General features: G+C 49.5%; 1 protein-coding gene across 1 annotated transcript; it reads left to right on the top strand.

Annotated features, from left to right (window-relative positions):
• Positions 1–433: 433 nt before the first annotated feature.
• Positions 434–22,008, top strand: GSTK1 (glutathione S-transferase kappa 1). The gene is made up of 8 exons (XM_015417267.1): positions 434–606; positions 7,458–7,539; positions 9,205–9,333; positions 11,976–12,076; positions 13,949–13,984; positions 16,842–16,958; positions 19,500–19,593; positions 20,866–22,008. Exons 1-8 carry the CDS (start codon positions 514–516, stop codon positions 20,907–20,909), a joined length of 696 nt encoding a protein of 231 aa, XP_015272753.1. The 5' UTR covers positions 434–513; the 3' UTR covers positions 20,910–22,008.
• Positions 22,009–24,726: the final 2,718 nt, after the last annotated feature.

The following is a 24,726-nucleotide window of genomic DNA, read 5'->3' as shown; positions in this document are numbered from 1 at the left end:
TTCGCGTGCGTGCCCACGGAACTCCCCTAGGGGGCGTGCCAGCTGCACACGAAAACTCACACCCAGAAATTGGCTTGGTCGGTCTTAAAGGCGCCGATGGACTCAAACTTTGTTCTGCCGCTTCAGGCCAACAGGGCTGCCCACCTGCATCTACTTTTAGACCGAAGGCAAAGACTCCCGTTGCAAATCGGCAAAACGCGGTATAATTTGATATGATTCGGCTAGTCAAGCCGGCGCGCACCGAAACGAAAACCCTCCTCCGCAAGTTCTCTTCCAGCCCTTTCCAACGCGGGTCGCCTTTAAGAGGCGCTGCGGCAGCGCTTTGCCACGAGGGGTCAGCCGAGAGCAGCTCTGCGGTTTTCTCCTGTGATTCGGCGCCCGGACAGGGACGGGGCTGGAGGAGGCGCCTGCAGCTTGGGGGCGGCCGCGTCGTTTCCTTTCTCCCGCAGATCCGCTTTCCGTGGGTCGGCGCTCGCGGGTTCGTCTGCGTGCGTCCCCCGAAGGCGAGGCTTGATGGCGGCGGTCCGTGAAGGTCTGAGCCGGGGCAAGACGCTGGTGGATCTGTTCTACGACGTGGTGTCGCCTTACTCCTGGCTTGGGTTCGAGGTCAGAGCAGTGGCGTAGACGCGACTTCGGCGTTCTTACGAAGTTTCCCCTCCGTTCCTCCGCATGCGGCGGAGTAACGGAATGTCACCTGCGTAGCTGTGCAGAGTGGCTTTTTTTAAATGGGCCGTGCACGGCGGCTCTTCTTTGCCCTCCCTGGCCAGAGCTTCGCAAAATCCCCCGAGGGGGCCTCTCTCGCCTTCCTATGGGTTGTGGCTTGGACTTTGCCTCGGTTGGTTTGCCCCGGTTGCAGCCTTTCTCGCTGCAAAGCTGCTGGTCGTCTGTGCTGTTTGTGGGAAAATGAAGAAACCTCCTTGTTTAGGCAAGAGCGGAACCTTATGGGGGAGGCTCGCAACCAATGTTCCGTCTAAGCTGTGGAGTCCTGTGAGCCAAAATCCTACTTTGTGAGCTGCTGGCATTAAAGTTCTGAGCGAGCAATTTGGCTGCTGCATAAATTAGTTTGCTCTGGAGCCCATCCCTTCCTGAGCGGAGACAAAAATCTGTGAGCCGGAGGCTAAACAACCGTGAGCTAGCTCACACTAACTCAGCTTAGAGGGAACACTGCCACCACCTCACTGCTCGCAACTTTAGGGTGCGTCTGCTGGATCAGTGCATGTTGTGCAATGTTGCGGCCTCTTGCCCTTACTAAGTGCAAGTGGCAGAACGCCGGTTGATTTCAGTGGTACCTTTATAGGCCAGCTCACACAGTGAAATCCGGTAGGCGAGTGCATTGGAAGTGGATCGAAGAAGCATTATTTAGTGTGTGTGTGATCGCAGCCAAAGTTTTGTTCAAGGTATGAGCCTTTGTGTGCGTGCAGACTTCTTCAGGTACAGTGAAATGGAAGGTAACAGTTCAAGCTCCTAGAAAGAGGCTGGACAGTAAATGAAGCATGTAGCCTGAGGAAGGTGTTTCAGGGTATGCGGAGACAAAACAGGAATAACAAGTTAAGCTTATAGGGTCAACAGTTGTTTGGATTTAATTCAGGTAAGGGGGAACAACCGTGAAGCAATAAATGTGTCAAAATAGGAGATAAATGTGTCAGGGGTCATTTCGTAGAAAAAGAGGTGCAGGAGCTCATTAGCATAACTCATTAGCATAATTTATTTGCATGTGCCACACCCCCTGACATCACCGGAAGTGTGTCAGAAGGCAACACCCACCGCTCAGGCTCCACTGGACTGTTTTGGATTGCTAGCTATGGGGGGGGGGGGGAAGGGGCCGATTAGATGCATTATTTAGTGTGTGTGATCGCAGCCAAAGTTTTGTTCAAGGTATGAGCTTTTGTGTGCGTGCAGACTTCTTCAGGTACAGTGAAATGGAAGGTAACAGTTCAAGCTCCTAGAAAGAGGCTGAACAGTAAATGAAGCATGCAGCATGAGGAAGGTGTTTCAGGGTATGCGGAGACAAAACAGGAATAACAAGTTAAGCTTATACGGTCAACAGTTGTTTGGATTTAATTCAGTTAAGGGGGAACAACCTGACGCAATAAATGTATCAAAATAGGAGATAAATGTGTATGTAAAAGTATCCTTTCTAAGTGTGAGATGTTAATTGAGACTCCAGTTGCTATGCTCCATTCGTCTCTTCTCGAGCATGGACAGCAGCAACTAACAATATTTTTTTTCTTTTTTGGGGTGGGATGCAGTGTTATGTCAGACAGATACATTTCAGTCTTCATCTCTTGGCTGTGACTTGATGGCAAACACACACACACAACACATCTGATAGAAAGACCATGTAGCCGTTGCAGAGACTGTGTAATGTGTGGATTGGCCCTCTGCTTGCTTGCCATCCTTCAGAGGTATTCACTTCATGTAAATCAGACATCCTTATTCTTCTGCTGGATTCTGGAAAGCATTGTATCGCCCTGGTCACACGGGCACGGGCCGGAAAATGCGGGGGAGGGGGAGGCGTGGCTAATTGCACCGGAGGAAAATAACGTGCGGCAGCCCGATCAGAAGTCCTTTGGAGGTCCCGTGGGTAGGCGTCAGGTGCAGATCAGACAGCTAGTCCGCAGTGCAGCAAAGAAGCAGCACGGCGCGTTCAAACCGGCACTCGCGCCGCGCGGTTCCTGTGGCAAACGCCGCTTCCTGTTTGTGCGCATGCTCCGTTGGGTGCTTGTGCGTCCTGTGGAGACTTGGGAAAAAAAACACCCCTTCTTTGCGACGGGACATGGGTGAGCGCCGGATGCCACGGAAGTCCACCGGAAACGCGGTCAGACACCCACCCTTGCACCGCGGTTTCCGGAAACTAGTACCTCGTAGGTACTAGTTTTTAACTCCGCACCTTCGGCGGGGAGCCACAGGTTCGCCAAGGGAGCACTGTGCTTCCCAGATGTTGAGGTGAGATTGCGCCCGGAAAATCCGCGGGACTCCCGTGCCTCTCCCGCGGCAACTTTGCCATGTGACCGGGGCCTATGTAGATCAAAATTTAAAGCATCACGTTTAGTTCGGCCTATATACTTTAGACCTGGACATGCAGGACTTCAGTTTCCCAACTGAAGTCTCTTTCTGTAAGACTTGTTGTCACTCTTTGAGAGACCTTCTCTTTAATCCTAGATACGGGGATTTGAATCTGGGTCCAGCCGTGGAGTGCACATGCTCAGATGAGGTGCCACTTATGCAGTGCCCTTGGGCTCAGCCCTGACATTGGACGTGGCTTTGATGGTGGAATGCTTGTCCCCTAGCAATTGTTCCTGCCAAGCGCATGTTATCTGGTTGGCAGCTTTCAATTTCCATTCCTAAACATACTACTGCATCTCCCAAGCAAGCCCCAAGTGCATCCAGTTAAAAGTACAGCATGGGGGGGGGCTTTTATTCTGTCCTACCCCCTGAGTGGGCTCAGGGCAGCTTGCGACATCATCCAACACTAAAACTATACATTAGTTAAATAGGTCAGTTCATTCAAACATTAACTCAGTTTAAAATTAGCCAACTAATGGCTTAGCTTAGTGTGCGTCTCTGTATGAATGCAGTTGCAGTGTGGGTGTGAATGGTTCAAAGGTTCTTGGTCCGCATTCCTAAGTGAGAACTAGCACCACCTTTGCTCAGTGTTCAGTGATTTGGAGCTCCGCAGTGGCTCAGGGACTAAGATGCTGAACTGCAGACCGGAAGGTCTGTAGTTTGGCAGTTCGAGACCCTAGCACCGTGTGACGGAGTGAGCTCCTGTCTCTGGCACCAGCTCCTGCCAACCTAGCAGTTCGAAACCAAGACATTGCAAATAGATAAATAGGTTCTGTTTCGGCGGGAAGGTAACAGCGTTCCATGCGCCTCGGCATTTATTCATGCCGGCCACATGACCATGGAGAAGTCTTCGGACAGTGCTGGCTCTTCGGCTTGGAAATGGAGAGGAGCACCGCCCCCTAGAGTCAGATTCAACTGGCTTTCAAGCAAGGGAAACCTCTTGGGGAAATCTTCTTCCTGCCCTGCCCTGGATAGCCCAGGTTAGCGCAGTCTCTTCAGATCTTGGAAGCTAAGCAAGTTCGGCCTTGGCTAGTATTTGGACGGAAGACCGCCAAGGACATCCAAGGTCACTACCCAGAGGCAGGCAGTGGCAAACCAACTCCGAACATCTCTTGCCTTGTAAGCCCTAGAGATTCTTGGGGAAATGCCTCTTTCCAACGTGCCTATGTCACTTCCAGGTGAGGTAGACATGCTGTTTGGGGGGCTAATTTCCCGGCTGAGAGGAGTGTCCCGCAGCCATTTCTCCTCACTTTCTGATAGCACTGAAGCGGGGGAGGAGGGATTCCAAACTGGGCGATCTCCCGCCCTCAGTTGGGGAATGGCAACCCTCCTTGCCATGCCTGTGGTAGGACTCAGAATGGCTCCTACCTCTGGTGTCAGAGTACCAGCACTGGATCTGGAGCAGGGTTCCCCCAGCCTTTATGGGCCGGCAGTCACCTTTAGAATTCTGACACGAGGCGGTCTGTGCGACCACAAAATGGCTGCCAGGAACCGGCAAAAGCGGCTGCTGCTGGAGGCCAAACTGACCTCAGAATGTCAGGGACTGAGGTTATGCCTAATTCTAACAGTAGTGCTTCGTCATTTTGGGCAGAAGCTGTGCTTAACAGGAAGCATTTTTAAAAAGACCCTATTGTTTAAAAAATATTTCCTTGCTGGCATGCAGCTTATCTACCGTCATGTAGTGAAGATCCTTGTGCTGTGGTGAGAGATGCTGTAGAAAAAAGGTGTTGTTGGGGTTTTTTTTGCATCTGCACACCTAATCAGATCTCCAGTGGCCAATTGAAAGTCCTGCTGGGCAAAAGCCACACGTGGCCCACCTACTTTCTGAAAACGTGACAGGTGTCAGGAAAGGTATCCATGGACACCACACTGAGTACCCCTCATCTAGACTGTCTCCACTAGACTGACCGACAGCTGCTCAGTCGATCCATGAATAGAAGCCAGCACAGAGGCAACTTTACCTTGACCTTACAATGCTCCCTCTAAGCTGTGGAGCAAAAATTCTACTTTGTGAGCTACGGGCATCAAAGTTGTGAGCAAGCAATTTGGCTACTGCAAAAATTGGTTTGCTCTGGAGCCATCCTTCCTGAGCGGAGACAAAAATGTGTGAGCTGGAGGCTAAAAAATCGTGAGCCAGCTCACACTAACTCAGCTTAGAGGGAACACTGAATTGGGGTGATAAGAGACCATCCAGTCTCCCCTCTTTTGGCAAGGCTTTGATGGTCTGTCTCTCTGTTGGGTTTTGCCAGTGTCACCTCTTCAGTCATGAAAAGGTTAAGCTAAAGCCCCTGTGAGCTAACAATAGCAAGTTTAGCATAGAACCAGTTAGGTGTACAGTGGATTCTTCCCACCAAAACGGGGGAGGTCTTATTCTTAATGAAGTGACCTTAAGATTGACTATTGGCTAATCAATATTGACTATTGGCTAATCAATATATTGGAGATAGTCAGAGGTCATTTCGGGGGGGAACGCGGGGGATCGCAGTTCCCCCGGGTGAGGTGTAGGGGGGCGGGGTACACAACAAAGCCCCGCCCCCTTCTTCCGGCAGCCCCCTGCTTCCAGCTTCATTCTGTTGCAGGAGGAGGAAGAAGCAGGAGGGTACGTTGGCGTCCTCCCCCTCTGCCTGGCCGAGGCCACTCCATGAGGCCTCCGCAAGGACTCCCAGTCCCATCCAGGAGCTTCCCCGAGGTAGCTGTGTTAGTCTGTTGCTGCAAAATAGTCCAATTCATATAGCACCTTTAAGACTAACAAATAGCACCTTTAAGACTAACCTTTAAGACTAAGACTAACTGAGGGGTGACACACTTCCGGTGATGGCAGGGGGTGTGGCATATGCTAATGAGTTATGCTAATGAGTTCCCCTAGCTCTTTTTCTACGAAACGACCCCTGGAGATAGTTCATGCTATTCTGCAAGCACACAAGGGGCGGAGCTTTGGGGGGGAGGAACTTCCATTCCTTCCTTGTTAGGGTCAGAGGGCGCAAAGAAACAAGATGGAGTAGGTCAGAGCTAGAAAAATGAGTTAGACGTTGTTTTCTTTCCATGTAATCCTCTCCTTAATTTTGAAATGAGCTTTTTTTCTTCGAAGTTAAACACTCAGGTGCCTGTGCTGCATTATTCCACTGTGCTTCCTTTAGTCTGCTAAATATCCGCCACTCTGCCTTGCCTGATCCCAAAGGAATCCTCATCCAACTGTGCGAACGGCGAAGTCCACTGTGTGAAGCCACCCTCCGGGGAATTTTCCTCTCTGTGTTCCAGCTGGTCTTGGTTCCGTGCCAACTTAGGTGTCCCTCAGGCCAAGTGTGTGTATATCCGTTACTTAGTTTGGCGAGAGCCAGTTTGGTGAAGTGGCTAAGTGTGCAGACTCTAATCTGGGCACACAAGGGGCGGAGCTTTTGGGGGGAGGAACTTCCATTCCTTCCTTGTTAGAGTCATAGGGAACAAAGAAACAAGATGGAGTAGGCCAGAACTAGAAAAATGAGTTAGATGTTTTCTTTCCATGTAATCCTCTCCTTAATTTTGAAATGAGCTTTGTTCTTCGAAGTTAAAAACACAGGTGTCTGTGCTGCATTATTCCACTGTGCTTCGTTTAGTCTGCTAAATATCCACCACTCTGCCTTGCCTGATCCCAAAAGAATCCTCAGCCAACTGTGCGGATGGCGAAGTCCATTGTGTGAAGGCACCCTCCTGGGAATTTTCCTCTCTGTGTTCCTGCTGGTCTTGGCCGTGCCAACTTAGGTGTCCCTCAGGCCAAGTGTGTGTATATCTGTTACTCAGTTTGGCGAGAGCCAGTTTGGTGCAGTGGCTAAGTGTGCAGACTCTAATCTGAGGGGACCAGGTTTGAGTCCCCCACTCCTCCACTTGCACCTGGCTGGATGACCTTGGGCATTGGTGGGATCATGAAGGAGACAGGTAGGTGGACAGTATAACAATGGAATTGAGTCACAGGTGCTGTGTGTAGCAGAGGTTATGTGACAAAAGATTCTACTGAGAAGTGATCTTCAACCCCTGACTTTTGAAGTTCGGAATAGGCTACAGGTGTTACAGAAGCATTTCGTGTTGGTCATGTTTCCTCAATGCCATCTTATCCTGGGTTGTGGGGAGGGGAAGGGGAAGGAGTTTGTAAGCCGCTCTGAGACTCCTTTGGGTAGTGAAGGGCGGGGTATAAATCCAATCTCTTCTTCTCTTCTTCAGTTCACACTTTGCATCCAGGGAAGTCAGCTGTTGCCCTGGCAAACCCATTGGTTTCACAGCTACTACATTTTTACATTTGCTTAGCGGAAATTTGCTTTCTGGTCTCTGACTGCCAGCTTCGGATGTCCCCCCCCCCCAGTGTGCTGGAGACAGTGGCCTACTGCTAACCAGTGTATTTATTGTTCTCTCTCTTGTAGGTTCTATGTCGATACCGGTCCATCTGGAACATTGAGCTGCGCTTGCGGCCTGCTTTCCTGGGTGGGATCATGAAGGCGACAGGTAGGTGGTAGGTGGACAGTATAACAATTGAATTGATTCACAGGTGGTGTGTGTAGCAGTGGTTATGTGACAAAAGATTCTACTGAGAAGTGATCTTCAACCCCTGACTTTTCAAGTTTGGTATAGGCTGCAGGTGTTCCAGAAGCATTTCGTGTTGGTCATGTTTCCTCAGTGCCATCTTATCCTGGGAAGAGTGCTGCTAAGAACAGCAGAAGAGCCTTGCTGCATCAGAACAGGGGTCCGTCTTGTCCAGCCTCCTGTCTCACACAGTGGCCAACCAGTTCCCCTGGATGGCTAGCAACAGGGCAGAGAGGCCAAGGCCTTCATAAGAACACAAGAAGAGCCTTGCTGGGTCAGATTAGTGGTCCATCTAGTCCAGCATCCTGTCTCACACATGGGCCAGCAACAGGGCAGAGAGGCCAAGGCCTTCATAAGAACACAAGAAGAGCCTTGCTGGGTCAGATTAGTGGTCCATCTAGTCCAGCATCCTGTCTCACACATGGGCCAGCAAGTTCCCCTGGAGGGCCAGCAACAGGGCAAGAGAGGCCAAGGCCTTTTCCTGATGTTGCCTCCTGGGTCTGGGATTCAGAGGTTGACTGCTTCTGAATGTGGAGGTTCCCCTCAGTCACCCTGGCTTGTGGCCACTGAGAACTTCCTGCAAGAATCCATCGAATCCCTTTTTAAAGCTGTCTGTGCCTGTGGCCATCTCAACATCCTCTGGTGGAGAATTCCACATTTTGATCACTTGCTACGTAAAGAAGTGTTTCCTTTTGTAGATCCTTCCACTGGCCTGATCCAGCGAGGCTCTTCTTATGTTCTTATTGTCGCGCAGTGCGTGTGGTAGTATGAAACAGCACCTGAGTCACGTTTGCACTCTCAGCAGTCTTTCTCTCACCAGAGGCTTCCAATAGTAAACCACACTTACTCAGTCCAGTGGTAACTATATACAGGAATTTATTTACAGTATTTACAGCCCTCCAACAAAGTGCTTCGCCAGACTCCATCCACCATTAAGGGGAAATATACAGTGGTACATTGCTACATATATACACATGACCAGCCAATCAGAACAGTGCTGACTCATTCTGACTGTGCCTCAGCTCTGCCCAATCCAAACTGGCTGAATCTAGATTATTACAGCTGTCAAGCTGTCAAGAAGATCTTAGAGATCTAGGTGCTGAAACTTATACACCAACACTTATGGCCTGTTGCTGGCCCTCCAGAGGAACTTGTTGGCCACTGTTTGAGCACAGGATGCTGGACTAGATGGACCACTGGCCTGATCCAGTGGGTCTCTTCTTATGCTCTTATGGCCTGTTGCTGGCCATCTAGAGGAACTGTTTGATCACTGTGTGAGACAAGATGCTGGACTAGATGGACCACTGGTCTGATCCAGCAGGGCTCTTCTTGTGTTCTTAAGATACACTGATCAGATTGGGAGGGCGCTCAGAAAGACTGCCACAGTTTTGGGTTCTGTGAAGACAATTAGAAAGACTGTCAGAATGTTGGGTCTCTGTGAAGCTGGCTTTACGGCCTTGTGCTTGGGGTTACCCCGTGAGGGTAAGACGCAGGCTGATTCGTTCTCCCATCTTGATGGAGGAATGCGGGGTGGGTGCCCCCAGTGTGGATTCTTCTTCCCCTGTGACACGGTGTCCTTCTCTACAGGTAACCAGCCTCCGGCAATGGTCCCCCAAAGAGCCAGTTACATGAGCAAGGACATGCCGCGGATGGCAAAATACTACCAAGTGCCAGTGCGAAACCCAAAGGATTTCTTGGAGGCCGTTATCAAAAAGGGTAAGGAACTAAAGCCACCTAGTCTCCTGGAAAAGGGTCGTGGTCTCTTTCCTGGCATCTCCGGTTCAAATTACCAGGCGGCAGGTGACGGGAAGGAGCTCTGCCTGAGACTCTGAAGAGCAGCTGCCTGTCAGAGCAGGCAAGACTGACACTGATAAACCCAGGGTCTGACTCAGTAGGAAGCAGCTTCATGTTTCTGTCTACCTCTCCCTGCATTTATGAGTTATTAGGCCACAGGTGCCCCAGCATGGTGTCCATGGGCACCACAGCGCCCACCAAGTGTTTTTTTAGGAAGGGGGGTGGGTCCAGGTAGGGCTGTTGCCCAACAAGACTTCTGACCAGCCACTGGAGACTTGATGGGCTGTGATTTTTAAAAAATGTTGCTTTGGCAGCAGCTGCCACCACAGCAAGGAGCTGCGGTGGCTCAAGTGGTTAAGATGCTGAACTGCAGGCTGTGGAAGGTCGGTAGTTCAGCAGTTCGAGACCCGAGTGTGCCGCAGGACGGAGTGAGCTCCCGTCTCTGGTTCCAGCTCCTGCCAACCTAGCAGTTCAAAAGCAAGAAATTGCAAGTAGATAAGTAGGTACCACTTCGGTGGGAAGGGAGCAGCGTTCCGTGCGCCTTGGTGTTTAGTCATGCCGGCCACATGACCACGGAAACGTCTTCGGACGGCGCTGGCTCTTCGGCTTTGAAACGGAGATGAGCACCGCAACCCTAGAGTCGGAATCGACTGGCTTTCGAGCAAGGCTTTAAGGCCACCACAGCATGAAAATCTGTACTGTGATACTGAAGTGAAGCTGCGGCAATCGTTTTGTGGCCGGCCCCGCCTCCCGTGGCAGCCATTTTTCTGGCCGTGCCCACCATGCTGTAGCAGAATTTCAAATGTGCCCGTAGGCCCAAAAAAGGTTGGGAACTCCTGTATTAGGCATTATGATACCTGACAAAAGTGGGCTAAATATTCTTCTTGGGGAACACCCTGGCAGACTTTAACCTGTATGGGGTAGAAACAAGGAAGGAAGGGTGAAGTGCCAGGTATAAGGAGGTCATAGGGGTGGGCGGCTGAGATCCCTGGGAATAGAATGCGGGGTGTGCCATGCGAAGGCTGCACAGTGTGGCTTTGGTGACCCAGGGTGCAAGGCCGGTTTCTGAATGGATTAATGCAGTGCTTTGCACGGCTGTGCTTTCTTTTCTTTGAAACCAAAATCTGTGATGTTTTGTAGGAGCAGATGGAGGAATGTTGGATCAAGACGTTTAAAATTCAGGAAACCTGAGTGGATTTTGGTGCGGGCCTTGTTGAGTGGCTTCCCCTTTTTGTTAATTTTCAGAAGAGGAGCCTTTTTTGCTAGTGCTGAGTGCCATTTCCCTGAACCTGTCGAAATTTATGTTTTTGAGATCTCTCTTGCTTTTTACCATCTCTCTCTTTTTTTTTTTTAAACCACCTCTATGATTAAAAGCCCTTTGTGGCTGCGATCACACACACAAAATAATCCGCTTTCAGTCCACTTTCTAACTGGCAGTGGACTTTCCAGCTGGCAAAATCCAGTTGGAAAGTGCATTGAAAGTGGGTTATTTAGTGTATGTGATCGCAGCCTCAGACAGCCTCCCAGAAACTATTACTGAAACTGACTGCCCGCAGTTTGAGGAAAGCATATGTATTTAGTGCATTTTTACCTCACCAAGGAGTAGGGCTGCCAAATCGGGCCGGGGGGCGGGGAAACCCCCGTTTTGGAGGCCCGATTTCCACCGCGGCGGAATCGGGCCCGGGGAAAACCCCACCCCCGCATGCACGTCACAGGGAAGTGACGTCATGATGCTGGGGGCGAGGCCACAGCCATTTGAGGGGAAAACTCTATGTTTTCCCCTCAAGTGGCAGCCCTGTGACGTGCATGCGGCGCGCCGGGAGCCGGGCTGGAGTCCCCCGCCGCAAGGGTAAGTGCCATTTGGCAACCCTACCAAGGAGCGCCGGGGGGCCTTCAAAGTTCTCTGCCTTCCTCCGCTTTACCTTCACAACAACCCTGTGAGGTAGCTTAGGTGGAGAGAGAATGTGACTGGCCCCAGCAGGCTCCCATGGCAGAGTGGGATAAAAATCCTGGTCTCATAAGAACATAAGAGAAGCCAATTGTCAGTTAACACTGCCATTCTCTGGAATTTGGTGGGGGGGAATCCTCCTGGCCTCTGCCTGGTACACTAACGAAGTCTACTACCTGGGTTTTATCTGCTTTTGCTTTTCTGACTTTGGATGTGCCAGCTGCTACGGACTCGCTGGGAGCAAACGGTTTCTCCTTTTGCCTGCGCACACGAACTTTGCTTATTGGCCTTTGCTGGGGGTGGTGGTGTTGAACCTAGTATAATTCAGGGTGCCCTGCTGCTTTGGGCCATTCCTGACACAAGAAGTACACGTGTCATAGTTGTGAACTACCAATAAACAGAATTCTTCTTATGAAGCGCTGTGTGGTGTGATCTGACTATCGAACCCTGACACCAATGTTGGATCAGGCCAGTGGCCCATCCAGTCCCAACACTCTGTGTCACGCAGTGGCCGAAAATTCCAGGTCCTCGTTCCGGATAACCTTTTCTCATTTCACATTCATGCAGACTCCCTGATCCCTGTGTAAGTTTTTCTCTCTCTGTTTCCCCCACACAGGCAGTCTGCCTGCCATGCGCTTTGTTAGTGCTGTGGATATAGCGCAGCCGCAGTACCTGGAGCCTGTTTCTAGAGAACTTTGGATGCGCATTTGGTGTCGAGTAAGTATTCTTTTGGATCGGGGCTTTTGATGTGATGTCTCTGTGCCCCTCGCTGTTAAGTTCTCAGGATGCTTTGGCAAGAAGCCTGAAATGGCCTCGGCCAGGTTTACACAACACTTGATCCCTCAAGCCAAATGCAGCCACATAGGATTGATTTATGGCCACCTGAGGCTTTGTTAAACCTCCTGGGTTAACTGCCTGCTCAAGATTGTAAAAAAGAAGGAGGTTTGGGAAGCACCTGATAGGTCAAGATACTTGCCTTCCATTGCCAACTGGCTGGGAGAAAATGTCCTGCCCCTTTAATAGAGGTTTACAGCCAAAATAAACATGACTGTCTTTAAAGAATTCAGTCTGGGTTCCCTGGACCCAACTTGTGTTCTCTGTGGTCACAAAGCAGCTGTGGGGAATTGCTTCTGGGCAGGGGAGGTGGTGGTGTGTGTGTGTTCCAATTAAAATGACCAGGCAACAGGTGCCATTAAAGATTTCTGCTTGAGACCCTGGAGAGCCGCTGCCAGTCTGAGTGGTCTGATTCAGTGTAAGACAGCTTCACGTGTGTAAACATGCTCGGAATGGCACCGCAGGGGGAGGAAGAGCCAGTTTGGTGTGGTTAGGAGCACGGACTCTAATCTGGGAGAACTGGGTTTGATTCCCCACTCCTCCACACGCAGCTGTTGGTGCGACCTTAGGTCAGTCATAAGTTCTTTCAGAGCTGTTCTCTCAAGGGCAGTTCTCAAAAGAGCTCTCTGAGCCCCACTTACCTCACAGGGTGTCTGTTGTGGGGAGGGGAAAGGCAAGGAGATTGCAAGCCAATCTGAGACGCCTTTGGGTCATGAAGGGTGGGGTCTAAATCCAATCTCTTCTTCTTCCTGCCTCCCCTCTCACTGTTTTCCTGTGCGAAAACCATGCTGGCAGAGTTGTCTCCCTGATCTTAGTGATCCACATGGAGTGTTCTGCATGTGGAGCAGCAAAATTGTGGAAATACCTCCCCCCAGGGTGCGGCTTTCACAAGCTTAAATGGCTGGGCGGAGGGAGGCAGGGGCTCTTCCTTCCGCCCAAAGGTGCCATTCATCTGCTTTAAAAAAATTTAAGAGCCCACTCCCCACAGTTGCTGTGTAAACTCTTTAAAAACTGTAATGTTTAGTTTGGCCTTAATGTGGAAATGAAATGATTGAAGCTTTTGATGGCATGGAGGTAAATAAAATCACCTGATAACTGGTTGCGGATCAACCTGGTATTACAGGGACCTTTAGAGGATTGGATCCTGCCAACCTAGCAGTTAGAAAGCAAGAAATTGCAAGTAGATAAATAGGTACCACTTCGGTGGGAAGGGAACAGAGTTCCGTGCACCTTGGTGTTTAGTCATGCCGGCCACGTGAGCACGGAAACGTCTTCGGACAGCGCTGGCTCTTTGGCTTTGAAACGGAGATGAGCACCGCAACCCTAGAGTCGGATTCGACTGGCTTTCGAGCAAGGGAACCTTTACCTTTACCTTAGAGGATTAGTTTAAAAGGTGGGACTAATTTAAAAAAGCCAACTCATGAGTTGTGTTCTGGCTGTTTCGCCACAAGTTGTGCAGGTCCAGAGCATATGGAATGGTAAAATAAGAAATTTTAAGTAGCCGTCTGAAGCCCCCAATTCCAGGCCTTCCAGTGAAGGACTCCTTCCCCTTCTCCTCTGATTCCTCTTCAGTCATTGAAGGTTCGGGTAATGGGATTTTTTCACGTGTTGTAATTGGCACCGGTCAAGTGAACTGTCTCCTTTCAGCACTGTTACAGCTTTTAAAAAGCGTCAGTTCTTTTGCAAGGTTTACTTTTTAGCCAGTTAGTTCCTTGCTCATAAGTCTTCATAACCCGTCACCTTCTCTCTCTCCAGGATGAAGACATTCTCCAGCCAGAGAGTATCTTGGCAGTAAGTTCCTTCTCCTTTCTTGCTTTTGTTTCAGCCGTGGTTTTCTGTCAGCTTACGGGGGTCTAGTGGAGTCCCGGTGGGGGCAGAGCTTGGCCACAGTGTGGCTGTTGGATACCTTCCATCTTGTCTTCCTCTCATTTCTCGGCTCTCCTGAGTGTGTTGGAGGGAAGAGTGGAGGAAAAACGTGTGTCGTTTCGTGCACGTTGTTTCTTTCCCTCCCCTTCCTAGTTGTGGATTTCTTGAGGTTCCCAGGAATTTTTCAATTTAACAAACAGATATATCTGAGTGGGAACAACACAACACAGGATAAGAGACATAGGACATGCAATTCAACCTGAAAACTGGGCAAAGATTTGGAAATCTGTTAAGGTTATGAGGACCACTAGCTTTAAAGAAAACGTTTTCAAAATGTTTCATAGATGGTATTGGCCACCAGAAAGAATAGCAAAATGTTATACAAATTGTTCCAATATTTGCTGGAAGTGTAAGGCAAATGTAGGAACATTTTATCATATTTGGTGGCGGTGCATAAGAATACAGAAATATTGGAAAGTTATTCAGAATTTAATATATGAAATAGTGAGGGTGAAACTTGACTTGGTGCCTGAAATATTTCTATTAAGTATGATTCCAGATAATTTAAATTATAATGAAAAATATTTAGTACTGTATAATTACAACCGCAAGGATATTATGGGCGAAATATTGGAAACAAGAAAATAACCCAAAACAGGACGAAGTGGTAGTGAAACTGATGGGAATTGCGGAAATGGATAAACTGAGCCTAATATTACAGGAGAAAGACAATGAAATATTTGCGAAAAGATGGTCGGGAATGTACAATTGGCTAGAAAAGTAGATGTGAGACTCTAAAATGTATAGATACAAATGAATTAATATGTTTGAAAAACAAAAAATAAATATTTCTTTAAAAACCAGTCCTTGTGTAGTCTAGGCCGGTGGACTTCAAATTTTTCCTGGACCCATCACTAACAGGAAGTACGTGGCAGGAAGTTGTGTGCCGTCAATCATGGGACTGGAAGAACTAGAGTGATGACCTCACTGGTGTCCAGGCCGAAACCATGGACAGACTTGAGAGCTGGGGACAGGAAACACGAGCTGAATGCTAGAAAGTGTACCACAGTGAGGAGCGAGCTGAGGGCCAGAGACTTGGAGGCAGCAGTCAAAATGGCTACTGCGTGAGGGCTCATGATCTGGTAGAAGTGGTTCTGTTACCCAGCTTAGGATCCTGAGCCACTGACGGCAGCTCACTGCCCAAGGCTAGAGGCCGCAGCATTTACCTTACAATCCAGAGAATGAGATTGGTGCTCAAGCATTCAGAATGTCCCCAGAAGGACATGTGTATTTTTGTGTGAGGGAAAGTCTATAGCGCAATGTGTCACTTAAACAGGCAACAGTGCTGTTGAATAGTGGGTTCCATGGATGAGCAGACGCCAGGTCTAGTGATCAGCTCTACTTTATTAGTGATTTCAGGAAGAACAAGACAACAGCACCTCAGCTCTGTTAAATAGCATGCAATTGCCACACCCAAACACACACTACTCCCAATGATAGGCTTATTTACGTAACATTACTACTTGATTGGTTACTTCCAGAGTCCAGGTAGGCTATTGTTCTTGTGCCCCAAGCTCAGCCAGTCTCTGGTGTGACTGACCTGGAATGATTCAGTCCCAATACATAACAGATGCTCTGTATTACTGGTGCTGGGGGTGGGGGGAGTCACAGTGAGAGGGCTTTTGCAGTTCTGGCCCTACAGGTGGAGCTCCTGACGGCACCTGGTTTTTGGCCACTGTGAGACACCAGAGTGCTGGCCTGGATGGGCCACTGGCCTGATCCAACATGGCTTCTCTTATGTTCTTGGATTGCGGCCACAAGATAGAGTCCTGGCCTCAGTGACTTTAAAGGGGGGGTGATTAGACAAATTCATAGAGGAGGATAGGCCTATCAGCCGCTTATTGACCATGAAGGCCAAATAGAAGCTCCATAGTTGGAGGCTGTGTGCGTCTGAATCAGTGTTCCCTCTAAGCTGAGTTAGTGTGAGCTAGGTCACAGTTTTTTAGCCTCCGGCTCACACATTTTTGTCTTAGCTCAGGAAGGAGGGCTCCAGAGCAAACTGATTTATGCAGCAGCCAAATCGCTCGCTCACAACTTTCATTCCAGTGGCTCACAAAGTAGAATTTTTGCTCACAAGACTCCACAGCTAAGAGGGAACATTGGACTCTGAATATCCATTTCTTGGGGGCAAACCGCAGAGGACAGCTGCTGCTGACACGTCCTGTGTTTGGACCTCCGGGACCCCTTAGCCCTTGCCAGAAACAGAACCAGGTGGACCTTTTGTGTGATCCAGCCAGGCTGCCCCTCTGCTGTACCTCACATGCAGAAGATCCAGTCCCTCTCATCCCCAGTTAGCGAGGCGAAGAGAGACTTATCCCGATACTCCAGAGAGTCAGTGGCCCAGATGCTGTGCGAGACAGCTTCAGGTGTGGCAAGGGAGTGTGCACTGTAGCGAACTCAAATGGTTTTTACGCAGTTCAGATCTGTCACCCTGCCTTCTGCGTGATTGTGTGTCTGTTTCTCAGGCAGCGGAGAAAGCGGGTGTCCCCCTGGAGCAAGCCAAGAAGCTCCTGGACATATCCCGATACTCCAGAGAGCCAGTGCTGGTGGGAATCAGCGGCCCAGATGCTGTGCAAGACAGCTTCAGGTGTGGCAAGGGAGTGCGCGCTGTAGCGAACGCGAATGGTTTTTGCACACTTCAGATCTGTCCCCCTGACACTTGATATCCCATTAAGCACCACAGAGTCTGCCTTCTGCGTGACTGTGTGTCTGTCTCTCTCAGGCAGCGGAGAAAGCGGGTGTCCCTCTGGAGCAAGCCAAGAAGCTCCTGGACATGAGTACCACACCTGAAGTGAAGAATCGCCTGAAAACCATCACAGACGAAGCTCTGAGATACGGGGTGAGCGGCCAGTACCACTTCAGGGGCAATCCTTTTGGAACAGCGGGGTGGCTTTTGTGGCAGGGGCCCTTTTCTGGAGGGAATCGAGTGCTGAGGAATCCAGACCCTTTAGTGAGGGCTCTGCTGAGAGCCCCCACAAGCCTCTCAGCGAAGCTTCGCTCGGGGGGGGGGGTCGGGTCTCCTTGCATAACAAACCACACAACGTCTGATTTGGAGAACGGGGTTTGATTCCCCACTCCTCTGCATGAAGCCAGCTGGGTGTCCTTGGGCCAGTCACAGTTCTCTCAGAGCTCCCTCAGCCCCACCTACCTCACAGGGTGCCTGTTGTGGCGAGAGGAAGGGAAAGGCGATGGTAAGCTGCTCTGAGACTCCTTTGGGTAGTGAAAAGTGGGGTATAAATCCAACTCTCTTCCTCCTCCTCCTGCTGGTGCTGCTGGCCAGGGTCTCTGGAGTTTTGTCCCCCTGGCCTCACTCCGCTTTGAGTGCCCTGAACTAGCCACTTGATGAGGCAGTGGGCCTTATCTGTCTTCCTTTAAAGGAAGGTGCATTGAAGCTGGCATGTGACAAAAATGAAAGTTTCCTTCAGACCCGTACAAACCATTATTTTGATGGCACAGGCAACAGATTGTTCCACTGGCTTTATTTATACCCCACTTTGCTTCCCAGTGAGGACCCAGGGTGGCATACCCCACCTTCCTCTCCTCCACGTTATCCTCACAACAACCCTGTGAGGTAGATTAAGACGAGGGTATGTGACTGGCCCAAGACCAACAGAACCAAAAGGGGGAACTGTCAGATAATAGATGACTGATTTGTTGTACAAAGTCCCTACATGTTTCGCCATACAGGCCTCATCATGGGGGGGGGGGGATCGGAACATTAGATTGCTTTTTATTTTATTTTTAATAAGTTTTCTTTATCAGTTTTCACTACATACCAAAAATAAAAATAAACATAGTACATAAGAGTACATAAGACAACAGTTTTGGAGTTTAAACGAAGCATTTTTTCCAATCAATTTGTTAACTTTATGCCATCTTTTTTGAAGCCCGTGTTCTTCTTTCCCTGATAGTATCATATTTAATTTATCCATTTCCATTAATTCGCAATTTTTTATAATTAACTCTTCTCTACTGGGTAATACATCCGTTTTCCAACATTTTGCAACAAGAGTTCTTGACAAAGTAAGTATATATAATATTAGAGTCCACGCACTTAACCACTACACCAAACAAAGCCCGCACAACAAAATTTATAGGGACTTTGTATAACAAACCAGTCATCTATCACCTGGCATATTTTCCTTTTTGTTCTGTTGGCACATTGCTGGGTGCAGCCCAGTTTTTCTTCATCCTTGGATGGCCCAAGATCACCCAGCAAGCTTCTAAGACAGACGGGGGAATCAAACGTGGCCTTCCCAGACTATTCCCCCCCCCCTTGGGCTGGATTTGGTCTGGAGGCAGCAGTCCTCAGACCTTCCCTCTGGTACCTGGTTCTGATTCTCTCTCATTCTGTGCAGAAGAAGAAAGAGCCTTGGCAGATAATCCAGACTTTCATTCAGTTTATTTGGAAGATTGGTTCCCTTTTCTTTTTTTTTCTTTTTTTAAATTAAAATTTTTATTTTATTTCAACTAAAACAATACACAGACGTTCATGTTTGTCAACAACAATAGTACTCAACAAGACAACTGCATAAGTATATACGAACTTTGAAATAGTTTACATGTGGGTGGAAAACGTCATAATATTTTTTAGGAACATTGAATGTAGAGAACTCAGAATTAAACATATGTTCAAGAAGAGGGAACCGTTTCAAATGAAGATTAGGATTTTTACATGAGAGGTTTGTATTAACTGTTGCCTCGGATGTTTTATCCATGGCATAATCATCCCATATTTTCAAACGCCACGAGGACAGTAATAACCTATTTGGGGATTTCTAACATTGGTTCCCTTTTCTCGAACATATGGAAAGACATAGTAAGCTTAAAAAGGCACTTCCTGATAATTTGAAGGTCATAGCTGTATATTATTGAATGGCTGTTTGGTTTTATCGCTCTTGTGTTTTTTGTGTGTGTGTTTGTAATTATGTTGTTGTGGTGGTGGTTTCCTAATAGTATGCGCTATGTAAATTGTCATGTAAATAAAAGTTTATTAAAGGGGGGGGGAGAACAAAGAGGCTTTCAAAACCCTTCTGAGGGTGCCTTCAGACAATCCATGAAAGAGGAGACACAAGGAAGTTGTGGCTTCTGCTCCCACAATTCCTAGCACAATGTAGCCAGCAAACTTGCACTTCCTTTTTTTCAAAACGAAAAGCGGTAGAGAAGAACCCAAGGCCAGTGAACTGCAGTAATGGCAACCATAGCGAATGGGGCAGTCTTCGAGTAGACTGAGGGGCTGGGGCGGGGGAAGACTACCCAAAAGTGTGTGCCGCCATTTGGCCTTCTAGTTCACCTTCCGGGTGACATACGGCATCCCCCCCTGTCCTGTGGTACACCCCCACCTCGGAAAATTAAGAGACAAAGTGTGTCTGCTTTTCAGGCGTTCGGGCTGCCCTCTGTCGTGGCCCACGTGAATGGCGAGCCTCAACTTTTCTTCGGTTCAGATCGCTTGGAACTGCTGGCCGACATTTTGGGTGAGTGCATTGAATGCAACTGCTCTCTTTTTATTGAAGAGGCCATGGCCAACCACCTCACCTCATCTCTTGCCTTGGAAACCCCAGAGTCCTGGGGTGGCCACGAGTCATTTGTGATTCTACAGTCTGTTCTTGTGCACAGGGTGAATAGCCCTGAGTAGCCTGATCTTGTCAGATCTCGGAAGCTAAGCAGGGTCGGCCCTGGTTAGCACTTGGATGGGAGACCACCTAGGAAGTCCAGGGTTGCAACGCAGAGGAAGGCAATGGCAGAACCACCTCTCAATGGCTCTTGCCTTGGAAACCCCATAGTCCTGGGGTGGCCATGTGATTTACAGTATGTTCTTCTACGCAGAGTGAATAGCCCTGACTAGCCTGGTCCTGTCACAGCTCGGTAGCTAAGCAGGGTTGGTCCTGATTAGTCCTTGGATGGGAGACCATCAAGGAAGGTCAGGGTTGCTATGCAGAGGCAGGCGTTGGCCAAACCACCTCTGTTCACCTCTGGCCTTGATCTGGTTGGCCCAGGCTGGCCCAATCTTGTCAGACCTCAGAAGCTAAACAGGGTCGGCCCTGGTGAGCACTTGGATGGGAGACCACTGAGGAAGGCCAGGGTTGCTATGCAGAGGCAGGCAATGGCCAAACCACCTCTGTTCACCTCTGGCCTTGATCTGGTTGGCCCAGGCTGGCCCAATCTTGTCAGACCTCAGAAGCTAAGCAGGGTCGGCCCTGGTGAGCACTTGGATGGGAGACCAGCAAGGAAGGCCAGGGTTGCTGTGCAGAGGCAAGCAGTGGCAATCCCAACTCTTGAATGTCTCTTGCCTTGTCACTGTCACAGGAAGTGGTGGCGGCTACAAGCATGGACGGCTTCAAGAGGGAATTAGATAAGCATATGGAGCAGAGGTCCATCAGTGGCTATTAGCCACAAGGTATAGATAGGGGCTCTGGGGCAAGTGATGCTCTGTCATCTTGGTGCTTGGGGGGGGGGTCAACAGTGGGAGGGCTTCTAATGTCCTGGTTCCACTGGTGGACTTCCTGATGGCACCTGGTATTTCTGGCCACTGAGTGACACAGAGTGTTGGACTGGATGGGCCTTTGGCCTGATCCAACATTGGCGTCTCTTATGTTCTTATGCCTTGGATACCTCATGATCCTGGGGTGGCCATGAGCTGGTTGCCACTTGAGGGCACCCACTTAATCTGTTGACAATGGTTTGCCACTTACTAGGATTGCGTGTAGACCCAACTGTTGCTTTCATCTGACCGATGTGTTTCACAGGAGAGAAATGGCTGGGGCCAGTGCCCGCATCTGCCAAGCTCTAACTACGAGAAATCAGAGGAACAGCAGTGGGGGGTATGACTAAGCGAGAAGACAGACTCGGGAGCTTTGACCCTATGAGCTTTCACGGATTCAGCGCAGGAGGATCGATGGACAAAGCACACAGCCTTTCTTTAATCTGGAGCAGAATGACACAAGACAGCGCAGCCCCTGCTGCTGCAGAAAGCAGCACCGCAACCGCCTCCGACCGCAGTGTGACTCGACGTGGGCTAGTTGCGCACCTGGTGCCGATCTCATGTGCTCTAGACCTGTGGCCCAGCGGACATATGAGCGTGACTTTGGAGGCGTTCGTGTATCGCCATCTGACCAGTCGATCCCTGTTTTCCAACTGCACTAGCATGGCCGGTCGAGAGCCACCAGTGCTCACAGCTGTGATCAGGAGATGCGAATGATTCGTCACCGAAACGTGCGAGCGAACGAGGAATCGGCGACTTGTTCGTCTTGTGGGGTGAGACAGCGGGGCCAAGAGGAAAGGGGTGTGGGGTAACCTGGGCTTTCTGGCCTAGTGACTAGGTTTCGGAGAGGAGATGGAGATGGAGAAGCAGCTGTTCTCTGCAGCAGCTTCAAGCTCTCTTCCGACAGAGAGAAGCTTGGCTCTTGGTACCCAGGAATCTCCCAGCTTCCTTTGCCAGCTCGCTTCAAGCACCGTTGACCAGAACTGTAGCTGGTTGGTGCGGTGGGCGGGGATGGTCCTCTCCGTGCCCACGTGTCCTCATACCTTCTGCCCTTGTTCTTGCTGGCCTGCCAATACACTTTTCGCTTATTCAGTAACGTGACCTTTAAAATGTGGAATAGATTCATTGGATTGAACTATGGCTGAGTCAGTTTTATTGCTAAGTGCCTTCCGCTGGACGACCTCTTCCTGTGACCCTCCTTTTTTGATGATCCCCACAAGTTTTGTATAATGTAATAAATCAGGACCGCGGCTCTCGTAGATGAGTCAGCAGATCCCTAAGTGCCCTTCTGGTCCTGAATAGCTAAACGATTGCTATCTGTCATATAAGCTGCTTTAAGGAATAACTTGATGTCACTGCTGGGGGGAAAAAAATCTTCAGTAAAGATTGTATTGGATCGAAAGCTTGTGTTTCAGTTATTGGAAAGGACATGCCGTCCCGGGAGTTTCCAGTGGGCCCCAACAGAAGGTGAAGGCAGAGGAGTTCCGTTCCCCTGCCAGACCTTCCACCAGTTAACCAAAAACTTTAAGTCTGGATTCCGCCGTCCCTTTAACTATTGTGGTCACATGTTTGGAAGTGGGAGGCCGATAGCCCTGTCTACCTGTAGCATATAGCAATGTTGTACCCCTATTTTAAGGGCACTACAGTGGCAACTTTTGGAAAACCGTGATACTGGTGAGGTCTGAATTGCTGGACAATGATTTTTAATGTGCTGTGGTGGCTCGGTGGTTAAGACACTGAACCGCAGACCAGGTCGATAGTTCAGCAGTTCGAGACCCGAGTGCCGCATGACAGAGTGAGCTCCCGTCTCTGCCCCCAGCTCCTGCCAATCTAGCAAGAAATTGCAAGTAGTTAAATAGTGGTGGGAAGGTAACAGCGTTCCGTGAGCCTCCGTGTCTAGTCACGCCGGCCACATGACCACGGGAAACGTTTTCGGACAGTGCTGCCTCTTCGGCTTGGAAACTGAGATGGGCTCCGCACCATTTGGTGTAGTGGTTAAGTGCGCGGACTCTGATCTGGGAGAACCGGGTTTGATTCCCCACTCCTCCACTTGCACCTGCTGATGTGACCTTGGGTCAGTCACAAGCTCTGGCACAGCTGTCCTTGAAAAAGAGCAGTTTGTGTCAGAGTTCTCTCAGCCCCACCCACCTCACAGGGTGTCTGTTGTGGGGAGGGGAAGGGAAAGGAGTTTGTAAGCCGCTCTGAGACTCCAAGTGAAGGGCGGGGTATAAATCCAATCTCTTCTTCTTCTTCTTAGAGTCAGATTCGACTGGCTTTCGGGCAAGGGAAAGCTTTATACTACAAATGTGGCCGTTAATTGTCTGTGAGTGTGTGAGTGGAGCCGGGAGGGTGAGCATAGCTCTGTGTCCAGCCAGAGACACACACTCTGCCGTGCATCCCGGAAGCCCCAATCCCATTTCCGGTGCTGGTTCTGCCAGAATGTTATGTATGAGCATAGTTCCCTCTAAGCTGAGTTGGTGTGAGCCAGCTCACAGATTTTTAGCCTCTGGCTCACACGTTTTTGTCTTAGCTCAGGAAGGATGGCTCCAAAGCAAACTGATTTATGCAGCAGCCAAATCACTCGCTCACAACTTTAATGCCTGTAGCTCACAAAGTAGAATTGTTGCTCACAAGACTACACAGTTTAGAGGGAACATTGCCTGTGAGGATGGTCCGCCAAATCTAGACTGAGCTTTTGGTAACCCATTGCTTTGACTCGCTTCCAGTCCACATGCGATTGTGGCATCCCTCTCTGTTCTAAACTTTGGTCCCTACAAAAGTTTCTTGTTTGTAAAAGCAGCCACTGGTTCTCACCTTATTTGATTCTTGATCAAAGACGGGTAGCCGTGTTGCCCTGGCCTGGCAAGCCTGGTCTCGTAAGATCTCAGAAGCTAAGCAGGGCTGACCCTGGCAAAGAATACCAAGGCCAGGAGGCGGAGGCAGGGAAGCCGCTTCTCTGAACGTCCTCCATGCCCCACTAGGGGTCGCCAGAGGTCATCGTGACTTCCAGGCATGGCACACGTACACACGAAATGCAAAAAATACAACAACAACAGATGGGTACCCATGTTTGTCTGCGGCAGCAGAAAAGAGCAAGAGTCCAGTAGCACCTTGAAGACTAACCAAATTTGTGGCAGGGTAGGAGCTCATAGGTAAAGGTAAAGGTTCCCTTGCTCGAAAGCCAGTCGAGTCCGACTCTAGGGTTGCGGTGCTCATCTCCGTTTCAAAGCCGAAGAGCCAGCGCTGTCCGAAGACGTTTCCGTGGTCATGGGACCGGCATGACTAAACACCAAGGCGCACGGAACGCTGTTCCCTTCCCACCAAAGTGGTACCTATTTATCTACTTGCAATTCCTTGCTTTCGAACTGCTAGGCTGGCAGGAGCTGGAACTAGAGACGGGAGCTCACTCCGTCGTGCGGCACACTCGGGTCTCGAACTGCTGAACTACTGACCTTCCACAGCCTGCAGTTCAGCGTCTTAACCACTTGAGCCACCGCAGCTCCATAGGAGCTCATACCCTGCCACAAATTTTGTTAGTCTTTAAGGTGCTCCTGGACTTGTTATTTGATTCTGACCTCAGAACACGAACTAATTCTCAGAGGGGCCTTTCTTAGGTGTGGAGACCTACGACCAAATCGAGGGAGCACCTACCTTTTGTGCAACTGATAATTGCGTTTTTTAAACAAAAGTTCTCCCCGGTGGGAAGAACATCGGCTTTCCGACATAATTTTAGATCGGTTAAATGGCACCACGAAGGCCGTTTACCACCTCCTCTCATTCAGATCCTTCCCTGCACTTGCTAATTGCACTTTTTGAGTCAGGAACTCCCATTGTAGAACTCTGGTAGTCTTGTCTGGTTTGGCCCTTATTTTTATGAAACTCAGAATGTGCGTCCTCATGAGGATCTCCTACCTGCTGGTTGAGACAGGCGTTTCCTCTGAGAAGTGTTTGAAGCACAACTCTGACACATTTCCCACTGCTGTGGCAGGCATTGGGTACAAAAGCTGCTTTGTTAATTTCCTGAAATTCAGATGTGCTGGTTTTCCTAAAGGGATCTTTGCTTTGTGTTCCTCTGTTTTTTGCCTTGTGTTACCGTTTCCAAAATGCTTCCAGATCACCTGTGGAA

Source organism: Gekko japonicus, unplaced genomic scaffold (genome assembly GCF_001447785.1).
Source record: "Gekko japonicus isolate JY-2015 unplaced genomic scaffold, Gekko_japonicus_V1.1 scaffold1664, whole genome shotgun sequence".
In the NCBI taxonomy this organism is placed as follows: Eukaryota; Metazoa; Chordata; class Lepidosauria; order Squamata; family Gekkonidae; genus Gekko; species Gekko japonicus.
This window is presented reverse-complemented; position numbering and strand designations above follow the sequence as displayed.

What these genes read in the sequence shown, in the direction of transcription:
- GSTK1 (XM_015417267.1), top strand. Translation starts at nt 514, where the DNA reads ATGGCGGCGGTCCGTGAAGGTCTGAGCCGGGGCAAGACGCTGGTGGAT. An exon ending in TGGGATCATGAAGGCGACAG is followed by an intron (nt 7,540 to 9,204) that starts GTAGGTGGTAGG and finishes CCTTCTCTACAG; the next exon opens with GTAACCAGCCTCCGGCAATG. An exon ending in AGCCAGAGAGTATCTTGGCA is followed by an intron (nt 13,985 to 16,841) that starts GTAAGTTCCTTC and finishes TGTCTCTCTCAG; the next exon opens with GCAGCGGAGAAAGCGGGTGT.